A 12,405-nucleotide genomic window follows, 5' to 3' on the forward strand; every position below is an offset into this window, starting at 1 on the left:
ATGAGAGATAACTCATAACGAGGTAACTCTCACGAGGACAACTCACTCTCCAAATTAATCACGAAATGCTGGGGATTTTTCAAGACCTTAGTGACACGGTGAAATCTCTAAATAATAAGAATTCTGGAGTTGGTTTCAGAGCGCTAAATATTTCTGTGTTACTGCTTAATTTTACTACTGTAAGGACGGAACAGTGCCTTCAAAGCTACCGTAACCAGCATAGGTGCCATTCTCCCCTAAAGATATTCTTGCTCTAGCTTCTCATCAGTAAGGCTAATGTTTCTCGTGAAGTACTGTTGGTTCTTCACAACTCTCCAAAAAGTTAACACTATAAAGCTACTGACTCATTTTAAGAAATGGAGTAGACGCACTCACTTCTCTAGAATGCATTTCGATTGTAACTGCACAAAAAACATTCTCCATCCAATTCAGCTCCTGGAAAATGCCGACCTAATTGTTCGTTTGATGTGGCTATTGAAGTTTGCGACAATAGAGCAGAAGCTCGAGCTGATCATCTTTATTTTATGTCCTTGATGAACCTAAATGCGTTTAGAATGGCATGAATAACTAAAACCATAATTTCTGAAGCTGCCGAACTCGCTGCCCTCTCTCGACTACAAATCGCATCACAAGTGCGAAGAGTTAAATGCGTTGACAAACGAGCGAGCGTTGCATTCTTCCCGTAGATCGTAGTATCGAGAGGTCAGCGAGGAGAGATCCTTTTTTTTAGAGAATCTGCTGTCATTTAAGTAAAAAGTACCATGTTGAAGCGAAAAATGTGCTCGGCCGTCTTTCTGTACGTTTTTTTGTTATGTATTGTGTCACATTTATTTAATGGCTACAGGTTTCGGACAATAGATTTGAGTCCTTTCCGAAATTGATCATTATTATCGTCCAGTTATCTTGTGCGTTTTGTAATAAATTTCTTCTTTAGCCACTTCTCTCTCTTCATCACTTATTTTCTTTGCAATATAAAACTCTTGGAATCACCTCTCCTATATATATTCTGACAAAGTTTCATTTCAATGTGAAATTAATTCCATGAACCCCTTCATGCAAACGACACAGTGAGTCTTTTATAAAATATCACAAAACTGATACAACTCCCCCAGTGTTTCAGTGCATAACCATGGAAACGCACTGTCAAACGATGTTGAAACATTTCTAAAAACTGCTTCTTGTCAAGGTTCTCTTTTTTGTCTATGAGCAACTGTCTAGTCATGTCCCTTTGTTCATGCATGAGTCAACTAATTTTCTTAAATTTTCAATCATTTTTTTAAATTTTCTTCAGCAAATGTCACATTGAAACGAGGCGAATTCTCCTTACAGAAAGAAAACGTCAATCTTTGAAACGGTGATTTCTGGCTTCTTCAAATCATTTCTCATCGTTGAAAAATATTTCTTCTTCTTCTTTTTCTTAAACCACCTCGGCTAGCCGTTAGGAGATGCACTTCATCGAAACTGATTCAAAATCAGGGCTTATTCAAATTTTCCGAATGTTTTGCGTGACTCATTTGCTATTTCCTAATTTTTTTTTTGAGAATTAAATGATTGGATGAGCGCCGTGGGTTTTCGACGACTGGTCGAAATTGGCTGTTCATGTTAACATTGAAAAAGTTCGCACGAAGTGTCGATAATCATTTATCGATCTTTGTAAAGGAGCCACTACAAAAAATTGTTCTAGTTACGACGAAACGCAGCGCAAGTGATTTTTAGCCGAGAAACACAACATGCCTCACCTAACGGTTATTTGAGTCTCTACTCCCGGCACTTTTTTAAACCTTCTTCGCTATTTGCAGCACATTGCTCTTCAGAGTACTTCCTACTGCGAAATGAGACAGAATCAATAAACCTTCCTGGAATACTAGTCGTTATGAACACCCTCTTGATAGTACTTCCTTGCAGTGATTAGATTCCGACGCTTCTTTTGGTTGAATCATTTTTGTTTAACCTATCCATAACTTCTCTTTGCCGTTTATCCAGCAGTTAATCGGATAAAAGTGCACTTCGTTCTTCTAATTGCATATCGTTCGGTTTACTTTTCGACGGTTGTTCACATAAAATCTAGGAACATTTAAGGCTGCAGAAGGGTATGCAAGGTAAGCTCGTGGCCTTACTGGGTCTGGCCATATTCGGCATCGCTGTGATTGGAACGTTGACCTGTGAGTTTTCTCTTTTCCCTCAAAACTACGTAGTATATTCCGGCGGCAATGTAAAAGAATGAAATAAAAATGTTCACTCTGCCTTGGAAATTTGAAAGGAATATCTGTTTCAGCAGACATGATCCTCATAGATGATCATTTTATGAGCGAAAGCGTCGTCAAAACAAGTCCCACAGACTCTCTTCGAATACTTCTTGTCGGAGATACAGGAGGTTCGGGAAATGTCTAGATTCATTTTCCATCAAACGAGAAATAAAATTAAGGATTACCTGTCTACCCGTTTTACTCTTACGCTCAGAAGAAGGTCGCAAAGGCTATGGATAATTTGGCAGCCCTGAAGAAAGTGCAGTACGTGATCAACGTCGGCGACAACATTTATTACACCGGTGTTTCGGACGAGCACGACTCACGTTTTCGCGTGAGTTCACCTAACATTTTTCAACTTTAGAATCAATAAACAAGTGTTGTTGTGGATCTCGTAGCCGAATACAAGAAGTAAAACTTCTTTTTTCAAAAATTCCGATGGGAGTGAGTACTGAGTCAAAAACTGTAAGTTCAGATAGTTGAGGAGAGTGGAGAGTTTACGAAAAGACAGAACGAATGCGCGGTGTAGATAAGAACGGAAAGTTAAAATGGTCAACTTATAATGATGGTTGAACTCCTGCTGTGGGTTTCTCAAATACTTCCGCTGGATCATGCGCCAAAATGTAGCAGTGTGTACAACCGTTTGGAATCATAATGCAATCATAAATCCATAAATAAATTCTAAAACCTTGACTCTTTCGAATAATCGTTCCACAAATATAGGTAAAGATATAGTTTTTAATTGATTTTCTTGAGCTGTAAGCAAAGATGGCTTTGTGGTATTCGGCATTTCTACAAAACCCGATCGATTACTTCTCGGATTTCTCTTATCTTTCCTGCAGATGCCTCTGCATAATCTCATCCTCCTGCCCCCTTTATTTCCTGTAGCACACAAGGAGTAACAGGCACTCGACTCGATAATCCCTCTATGTTCTATCGATCAACTAGGTGGCCCCTAGCGTGGAGGAGAAGAAGTCTGCTAGCGGCAGGCACCTTCCCCAAAGCCGAGTGACGGCTCCTCATGAAGGGCCTCCGAGACCGAAGTCGGCAGCAGCAGGCAGGTACCTCCCTCTCTCAACCGCTTAACCCTAGTAAATTAGTTTTGTTTATGTGTACATGAAGTGAATCCGAAGCATTCAGCTAATAACTTTCTGGTTACCCCAGCGCTATTCCCTGAAGTTGTGAGCGGAGCCCGGCTGCCGATGTCCGCTCCTTCTGGAGCATCCCGGAGTACGACACATCTTTTTAAGATTAGTTCACTCTAGAAGCAGCACATCACACAGCCTGACGTAGTGAGCGAAACGGTTTAAAAGTTCAGGGATGGAGATGAGGTTATACAGGGTGGTCCACATAAAGTGTGACGAGTTATGGAAAATCTAAAGATGCGGTGATTCCTTGAGCCAAAGCCCAATCTCAATCTTCTATATCCTCTCATTCTCAATTTTCAATCTTTTGCTGTCTGGTCGATTCTGTAGCAAAGACCCTGCTTTTTGAAGTATAAGTCACTGGATTCGCTGAAAGGAGCCCTGGATGAACATTGCGCATGGGAGCTGATCGCGCGCACCCTCAAAAATTTCCGGAAAAGATTGTAGGCTTGTATTGAAGCTAAAGGCGATCATTTTGTATTTGATGTGTGAGAACTTACGAAGAATTTTTTATCTATGGGATAGAAAAAAAATATTTCTAATTTGGATCAATTAGTGCAAATTTGTGGGTAGTTTTTTGAGTTACACTTCATGTGAATCACCGTGTAGATGCTATGCCATCTCTAGCTTTTCCCACGGATTCCTCACCACGTCAGATTCGTGATATGCTGCCTTTAAACTGATTCATGCGAATGATTCGAATACGAATAATAATAAACTGTCACGATCTGAAATCTGCTACCTGTCTGAAATTCCTGCAACTATTTCCTCTTATCCCGTTTCATTTCAGACTTCCTTCGAGGATATCTACAACACCGACGCCCTAGATGTGCCATGGTATCTGATTGCGGGAAATCACGATCACTTTGGAAACGTCTCAGCTCAAGTCGCTTACTCGAAATACAGCAAGAAATGGTCTGATTTACTTTCTCAGAAATTCCTCAATTCTCTGGTTATCGACTTTCGCAGAAACTTTTGGCGCAGAAGGTCTCTCATAATTCTAAATGGATATCTATTAAGGACATCATACCACGAAATTCACGATGTTAGGACGTTGAGATTTCTCTACGAAAAGGTAGGGTGGGAGCGATGCAGAACAAGAGTATGGGAGCAGGAAAGACGGCATTTGTCCCTAGTAGTCCATCGGTGGTCCACTCAGTGGCAGACTTGGTGTGCACGCCTGCATTCGCAGATGAGGCACGTTACTAGGTGCTTCGTAGCACAATTCGGTCACCAAGTCCGTATCCCACGCCGTTTTTCAGGAAAGATAAGGAAAATTGAGCGCGACCGCCCTCATATTCGTGAGCTACACCCTTAACTCCATCTTTCAGTGGTGAGATCCCAACATAGTCAATTTCGTGATATGTGGTGCCTTCACTGGAAGGCGCACTAAGCTCATGCCGGGAACACCGGCACAAACTTGAATTTTAACGAAGATTTCGCCAATCGCCAAAATGTGGTCAATACCATACAAATTTAGGAATTTCCCCAAACTGTACTACAATCTAACATTTCAACTGAACGGCACTTCTATGGATGTTGTGATGTTAGACACTATCGTGCTTTGCGGGAACACTGCGGACATCGAGAATGGTGGATTCTTCGACATGTTGTGGAATCGGTCACATGATCCTCAGGTAGCAGATCTGCCCAGTATACATGCGACCACTGCTTTCAAAACATAAGTAACATCCTTGTAGGGTCCCAGCGATACTAAGAAGGCAGAGGAACAGTGGCAGTGGATCGAACAGATGCTGAGTTCAAGCAGGTAAAAGGAAGAAATATCCGAACAATTAAACGACCCAGAAGGGATTGGGCGCAATTTGCAGAGCTGACTACCTTTTCGTAGCTGGTCACTATCCAATCCATTCCATAGCGTCACATGGACCTACACAGTGCTTAGTGGACCGACTAGATCCGTTGCTGAGAACCTACAATGTGTCTGCTTACTTCGCTGGACATGACCACACGCTGCAGGTGAATTCGTCCATTCATTGTCTTATGCTATGAAAAGCGCTTGTCAAATGCTTATCTTTTTATCCGAACCTCTCTTGAAGATGCTTTTCTATGCTGTTGAAGGTACTAAAATCAGGCAGCTACAACTCTTTTTTCCCATTGTTGGAGAAAGTCCCTTCCATCCAGTCGTCATTTCTGCCGGAAGCGGCAGTAATTTTTGTGCAGTCATCTTGAGTGGAATATACATGAAAGACAAAATATACGAAGGAGTTCGTTTAGTACTGAACGAGATGCGGAGCGAAGTGATTGGTTTCCAGCCAAATATATCGACCGGAATTGATAGGCTTCGCATCTCAGCTCTAAGGTTTCCTTCTATCGACGACAACAGTACATCCATCGTTTGAAAGCAGCACACCACGAAATTAAAGATGTTGGAACTTCTTCACGAAAAGCATAGCTAGGAATGTAAATCATGAGTACGAGCGCGATTACGCTCAATTCTCTTCCAATTCTCCTGAAGTAGAGGCATCAAAAACGGTCTCGTCAGCTGACCTACGAGGCACCTAACAACATTTCACGTACATGAGTGCAGACTTACGGGCCGCATCTACCAGCAAGCAGCATCAGGGGCCACTTATTGTACGCTCACTCAGACACGTGGCGCGTATGCCTGCAATCACACACGCATCGTGTTGTTATGTGCCTTGTAGGAAACGCTGGTCGACAACTGGCCGTTGTTGAGGGCGTTTTCCAGGTTAATTAGGGAAAATTGGGCGCGATAGCGCCCATATTCGCGATCTACTACCCTAAACCTATTTTTTTTCTCGGAGAAATCCGAACATCGTCAGTATCATGGTTTGCTACCTTGCCGTCAGCATAATAGCTTAAAGCTTTACAACTACTAATTTGACGTATATGTATTTCTAGATTTTCTCCGGAAAAGGTCAAGATGTTACAAAATTGTCTACGATGTCCTTTTCCTTTCGATATGTCAACTCAGCTGTTCAATTCTCCGTAAAATTCAGCAAACATTTCATGCATCCCAGACACGTCCTGGATTGAGACTTGTAGTTGTATTTCGATTTTCCAGCACATCGTCTATCCCAACGACTATGGCCACCTCACCCACTACGTGGTCTCCGGTGCGGCGTCACGTTCTGACCGCTCGAAAAAACATATGGATACTGTTGCAAAGGAGAACCTCAAATTTCAGTACGTTCAGATTTTGTACAGTTTTGTTACAGTTTTGAACTATAACAGTTATTGGTGCGGGTTTTAGCTACCCGACTTCATGGAATCCTTTCTCGCAGTTGGGATTCTCTAATGGTGCTTTTATTTATATGGAAATAACAAAAGACAACACAGTGATGTCGTTCCTGAACGGAAAAGGCCAAGAGAAATATCGCATGAGCCTTGATCCCAGATCAAAATCTACTCATTAGAAACGGTGAGCTCTCTCCTTTGCTCCTTTTCAAGAGAAGGTCAAACTCGAGGTGCTTAGAAGGTTAGAGATTTGCTTTCGCATCAAAAAAAAAGGTCCTGAACCGAACTAACGCCAATAACAATGGATGTGGACCTGAAAAATGCAATTTCAAAATGGAGCATTGGGTTTTTGCATGGTTTTTGTATAATTATTGCATGCATCCACGGATCTCCCTCACTAGAGGGATCACAGCCGGATAGTCGCGAGGCTACATAGCGCGTCCCCGGGTGGGGGATAGGGGGCTAATCGCGGACCAAAAGCGACTTTGTGCTTGCGCAGAGACGCAGCTGGATTCAGGGGATGGACTCCCTGTTTCTGCTGAGCCAGGGCTGACTCATGACATCCTTGTATTCCGCACGTTGGTCCGGCCAAAAGCCTGCAATCAAGTGACTGGGAGGTGCAAGGAGGCGGTCTGGAGTCGCCTCCAACAAATAAGCTCCACATGTCCACTCCGAGAGAACGGAAGTTCTCCCAGAAACTCATGGGACTAAAGGCTTGCAACCTGCCCATGGGTTTTAAAATTCTTACGCGAAACACAGTAGTAGAAAAGAGTCTCCTGATTCCGGAGGAAAGCCTGGTACGGTAGCGCCAGGTAGGACGGGGTTGCAGGAGCCATGTAGGCTACCAAAGCGGAAAAGGACTAGGATAGCGATCTGTACTTATAACGCACGTACGCTTACATCAGAAGCGGCCATCGAAGATCTGATGATGTAAGCCAAGAAGATCAAGTGCGACGTCATCGGACTGACCGAGACGAGACGACGTCACCCTCTCAACGCCGTATATGAAACTGGAGAAGAACTGTTCTTAGGAACATGCGACAGTAGAGGTGTTGTGGAGTTGGCGTCCTCGTCAACACGAGTATGGCAAAGAACATCGACTCTTTCGAACAACTTACGACTCGAATCGGAAGTCTGCGGATGAGAAGATGTGGTGCAACACCAGCTTTGACTATCTTCGTCGCTTACGCTCCAACATCAGAAGAAGTCGGAACTCTCTATATGGACCTGGAGAAGCTCTACCGAGAAGATCATGCCTTTTGGCGATTTCAACGCCAAAGTTGGCCCAAGAAGAATGCCGCAGGAACTTCACATCGGGACCCACGGCCTACAATGGAATGACCAGGGGGAGAGACTCTCTGAGTTCATCATGACAACTAAGACCATCCATGGGAACTCGCAATTCCAGAAGCCCTCCTCTCTACGCTGGACGTGGGAGTCAACCGGTGGAGGGTACCGTAATGAAATAGACCACATCATCGTCAATAAAAGGTTCTGCGTGAAGGACGTCGCTGTTGTACCGAAGTTCTATACGGGATCGGGCCATTGCCTCCTCCGAGGAAGTATTTCCTTCACAAGGAGAGCAGAGAAAGCCGCCAGGTTCACATAGAGAAATCCCAGGACTATCATCAACTGGGATCTCTTCGCTACGCTAGCCGGCTTTTGGGAAGATTCCGCAATGGACAACATCGACGAGGAATATGACCGGCTTGTTAAACACCTTCACGACTGCGCGGAGAAGGCTGAGAGTCTTAAAACCACCAAGAGACGCCTGTCTCTTGAAACTCTTGAGCTGATACGCCAGCGTGGAGCAGCACGAGCCGCAGGGAACCAAGAACTCACGTCCGAGCTCGCAAGGCTTTGCAGAGAGGCCATAAGGGAAGACTTTAAAGAGAGAAGAGCAGAAGTGCTGGCTGAAGCTGCAGAGGCGGGGAAAAACATCCGCTATGCCCGTCGAGACTTCGCCAGTCGCAAGACAAGGATGACTAGAAAATCATCTAAGACTTCTACTCTGATCTCTTCGACAGCCATGTCCACTTGCCTCCTCACCATCTGAGGGAAGACAGACAAGTCATTCCAGAGGTTCTCCCGTCCGAAATGCGACATGCTATCATGTCGGCAAGAAATCGTACGGCACCCGGTCTCGACAGGATAAGACCAGAACACCTGAAGAGCCTTTCGCCAGTACTTGTACATCAACACCCTGGCGAGACTCTTTACACGTTATCTGTCGGAATGCAAGGTTCCTAAACAGTGGAAGACTGGCAAGACCGTGTTGTTGTATAAAAAGGGAGATCCATATGACATCGGCAACTATCGTCCAATTGGCCTACTGTCCGTTATCTACAAGCTCTTTACAAGAGTGATCTCTAATAGGATTGAGAAAGTCTTGGATGAAGGACAGCCATGCGAGTAAGCAGGGTTTCGAAAAGGATTCAGCACGATTGACCACATTCACACTGTTTCGAAACTCATCGAGTTATCACGAGAGTACAAGATGCCACTCTGTCTCACCTTCATCGACTTGAAGAAAGCCTTTGAGTCAGTTGAGACGGAAGCGGTCGTGGAAGCCTTGGACAACCAAGGCGTCCCTACTCAGTACATAAAGATACTTCGAGAGTTGTACAGTAAATTCACGACCGGAATTTCGCCATTCTACAAGAACGTCATCATTGACGTGAAGAGGGGGGTCCGACAGGGTGATACAATTTCACCCAAAATATTCACAGCCACCTTCGAGAACGCAATGCGAAAGTTGAAATGAGACGACATGGGAGTGAAGGTTGATGGTCGGCAGCTACACCATTTGCGCTTTGCTGATGACATCGTACTGATAACATCTAGCACTAGCCAAGCGAGACGAATGCTGACCGAATTCGACGAAACATGTGGATTCACCGGTCTTCAGCTGAATCTACAAAAGATGATGTTCATGCGGAACGGATGGGTCTCGGATGCCCCATTCACGCTCAACGGAACGAACATATCCGAATGCACCAGCTACGTTTATCTGGGTCGGGAACTGAACATGATGAACGACCTGACCCGCGAGCTGGGCAGGAGGAGACGAGCGGCTTGGGGAGCGTACAAGAGCATCGAGGATGTGGTGAATAAGACCAGGAACACCCGGCTCCGTGCTCACCTCTTCAACACCACCGTACTTCCTGCTTTGACCTATGCTTCGGAAACCTGGGCATTTCGCAAGCAGGAAGAAAACGCGGTGAGCGTCATTGAACGCGCAATTGAGAGAGTGATGCTAGGAGTATCCCGTTTCATGCAAGTGAGGGACGGGATTCGAAGTTCTCTCCTACGTCAACGATGTTTAGAGACGCCGTCGCGTTTGCCAAGGAAAGTAAAATAAGGTGGGCCGGACACGTGATGCGCTTTAACGACAACCGTTGGACCAGAGCCGTGAGCGACTGGGTTCCCCGCGATATTAAGCGCACTACAGGAAGACCGCCGACCCGATGGTCAGATTTCTTCACGAAGTTCTTCAAAGAAAAATATGATGCTCTTCGTGTCCCACGCGAAAGAAGGAACCACTGGGCTACTCTGGCACGCGATCAGTACAAATGGAAGAATTACTGGTGCCCGCTCGACCAGTTTGTAGATCAACGGGAGTCAAAGTGATCAAGGTGCTGAAGCTTGAGAGAACCAGACAGTCCGGAATGAAAAGTTTTGCATATGAGGTTTTCCTTAGTCCTCCTATCCGAATATATGGGTTATTTTTTCAAAACGCTGTCCTGTTTTTCTAGAATGGTAAAACTCGCCCGTAAATGGTATGATCTTAAACAAAGTCTAATAACTCGCCGGAAAGCAAATCTTCTTTCAGTATATTGTGGCTGAGGATTTTCTCTATCAGCAGCCACATCACACGATTTAGAGTGCTTGACCATTTTTCTATATTTCCATATTTGTAATGAAAATAGATGGGAAAATGTAATTTTTCCTACCAAAAAAATTGAAAATTTACTCAAAAGAAAGAAAAAACTAAAAGGTTGCAAAAAACACCACTATGATTGTTTGTTGGCGCAAACTTTCTTCCATAGAATGCCGCTCGAAATATTTCTTTTGGTCCTCTTATCACGAAATTATTCGCGATCTTCCAGACCTAACAAGGTGCGCAGAATCTGAGTTTTTTTGGCTATTAAATTCTATTAAATCCCACCTTCACACTGCTGAAAACTACTTACAATCAAATTTTTAATTTTCTAGGAGAAGCTTCAAGTTCCTGTCCCTTTGCAAAAATTTGACTTAGCCGCGTGTTGAACCTGCATCGTCCCATTTGCGGAAGAAAATGTTGATTTTTTCGTTCCTTTTTTTACTCATCGCTCTTGTGCAATTCGACCTATCCATTTGATTATTCTATTTTATTATGCGCTTTAATCAGCATATCAAGTTTGTTCATAGATTTTAAAACAAAAATAGAATAGATTAGAAATGAAACTATTTCAATGCCAATTTTTCAACAACATTTCAGCAAATTTGCTTCTTGTGCTACTTGTTATTTCTTAGCTTTTGTCGGCTACCGAATTTTACCATTTGCCATTCATTCACCGTCTAATTTTCGATTTTGCTTTTTCAAAACAAAATTTCCAACATATTGAACTGACAGTAAGTGTAAAGTGAAGTGAAGTTGAAGTGTGGGCGGGGGGAGGGCATATACGAGAGGGTCGTGTCCCATCAGCCCGCTTGACCCTGCTTATAAGCATTTCTGACGACAGTTATTGCTTCTTTTCGTTGATACCGTAGTATGTAGAGTCCTGAGATCTGCCCATCAGAAGTACCGTAACGGAGCATTCTTCCTAGCTATCGCTTCACAAATGATTTCAACTGTTATGGTCAACCCTTTTTCATGCTCAGTGGCGTTTTTCTGTTTGTTATCTTACGGATACTTTCCAGAATTTGGCGCTGGTGATCCTACTTTTCGGGCTAACAATTTCCCATTTTTCACTCCCTTGTTTAATTTACCCTACCATTCTGAATATAACATTGACTAACACCAGTTGTGACATAAAGAGACAAACAAAATTTTCCAGATCAGTGACGAATTGCTGTGGTGGGATTGGTGGAAAGTTTACGCGCTCTTATGCAAATCACGAACATTTTTATGCAGTTCTTTTGCATAACCAGAAAAAACTCTTAAACCTTTTAGTTTGTTCGGAAACATGTCTTTTATTTTATTAATTCCTTTCATAGGTGTCCAGGGAAAAGGAACCGACTTCTTGAATATAGCGCAGTGGGCCTACGTTAATTTTGTGTGTCTCCACCTTGATGAAACAACATAGGTGAATGAAACGGTGTGCATCGTGGGTGAGTGTCATTGAAACTCACTTTTGTTTCTAAATCACGGTTTATTCGGTTGTTCTTCTCCTCAAACCTCGACTTATCCGACTGTTTTCATTCTTATACGCCGACGATAGTTTTTTTTATCTTTAAAACTTTAACTGATTCGACCATTTGTGTAGAACTCAAACATGTATCACGTGCCTTATTTATTTTTATTCTTTTTGTGTGTATATAAGTACAAGGTATCGGCATCGATTTTCGCTAACATGCTAGCTACTGCTAGCTGCTGACGACAATGTTTGAGTAATTCTTCTGTGATCTCTTGTAATTATACTCCCCCTTATAATTATATCCCTATATAATTATACAGCTTTTTTCCATTTTCTTTCATTACATCGTTGCCTCCTTATAATTTCGTTAGCTTCTTACGGTTCTTTACTATAAATGAATTAACATTCCTTTAAGAACAGTACTTTACATTGTTGAACTGTGATTCATGTATAATA

The 12,405-nt window shown here is 43.2% G+C and overlaps 5 protein-coding genes across 6 annotated transcripts; all 5 read left to right on the plus strand.

Annotated features, from left to right (window-relative positions):
* Positions 1-2,092: 2,092 nt before the first annotated feature.
* Positions 2,093-6,789, plus strand: RB195_006330 (uncharacterized protein; the record flags this gene model as incomplete). Its single annotated transcript, XM_013448603.2, has 9 exons — positions 2,093-2,162; positions 2,276-2,374; positions 2,426-2,580; positions 4,182-4,306; positions 4,872-5,028; positions 5,092-5,159; positions 5,221-5,368; positions 6,438-6,559; positions 6,627-6,789. 9 exons carry the CDS (start codon positions 2,093-2,095, stop codon positions 6,787-6,789), a joined length of 1,107 nt encoding a protein of 368 aa, XP_013304057.2.
* Positions 6,790-7,693: 904 nt separating this feature from the next.
* RB195_006331 (uncharacterized protein) lies at positions 7,694-7,951 on the plus strand (the record flags this gene model as incomplete). The annotated part of the gene is made up of 1 exon (XM_064179361.1): positions 7,694-7,951. One exon carries the CDS (start codon positions 7,694-7,696, stop codon positions 7,949-7,951), a length of 258 nt encoding a protein of 85 aa, XP_064036321.1.
* Positions 7,952-8,288: 337 nt separating this feature from the next.
* RB195_006332 (uncharacterized protein) lies at positions 8,289-8,666 on the plus strand (the record flags this gene model as incomplete). The annotated part of the gene is made up of 1 exon (XM_064179363.1): positions 8,289-8,666. One exon carries the CDS (start codon positions 8,289-8,291, stop codon positions 8,664-8,666), a length of 378 nt encoding a protein of 125 aa, XP_064036322.1.
* A 714-nt stretch (positions 8,667-9,380) lies between these two features.
* Positions 9,381-11,839, plus strand: RB195_006333 (uncharacterized protein; the record flags this gene model as incomplete). Of its 2 annotated transcripts, XM_064179364.1 has the most annotated exons (2): positions 9,381-9,830; positions 11,810-11,839. In XM_064179364.1, the coding sequence occupies 2 exons, from the start codon at positions 9,381-9,383 to the stop codon at positions 11,837-11,839; spliced, it is 480 nt and encodes a 159-aa protein (XP_064036323.1). The 2 variants fall into 2 exon arrangements, with proteins under 2 accessions (XP_064036323.1, XP_064036324.1); XM_064179365.1 differs by lacking the exon at positions 11,810-11,839 and having other exon boundaries at positions 9,381-9,971.
* RB195_006334 (uncharacterized protein) lies at positions 9,989-10,240 on the plus strand (the record flags this gene model as incomplete). Its single annotated transcript, XM_064179366.1, has 1 exon — positions 9,989-10,240. The coding sequence occupies one exon, from the start codon at positions 9,989-9,991 to the stop codon at positions 10,238-10,240; it is 252 nt and encodes an 83-aa protein (XP_064036325.1).
* Positions 11,840-12,405: the final 566 nt, after the last annotated feature.

Source organism: Necator americanus, chromosome I (genome assembly GCF_031761385.1).
Source record: "Necator americanus strain Aroian chromosome I, whole genome shotgun sequence".
Taxonomy (NCBI): domain Eukaryota; kingdom Metazoa; phylum Nematoda; class Chromadorea; order Rhabditida; family Ancylostomatidae; genus Necator; species Necator americanus.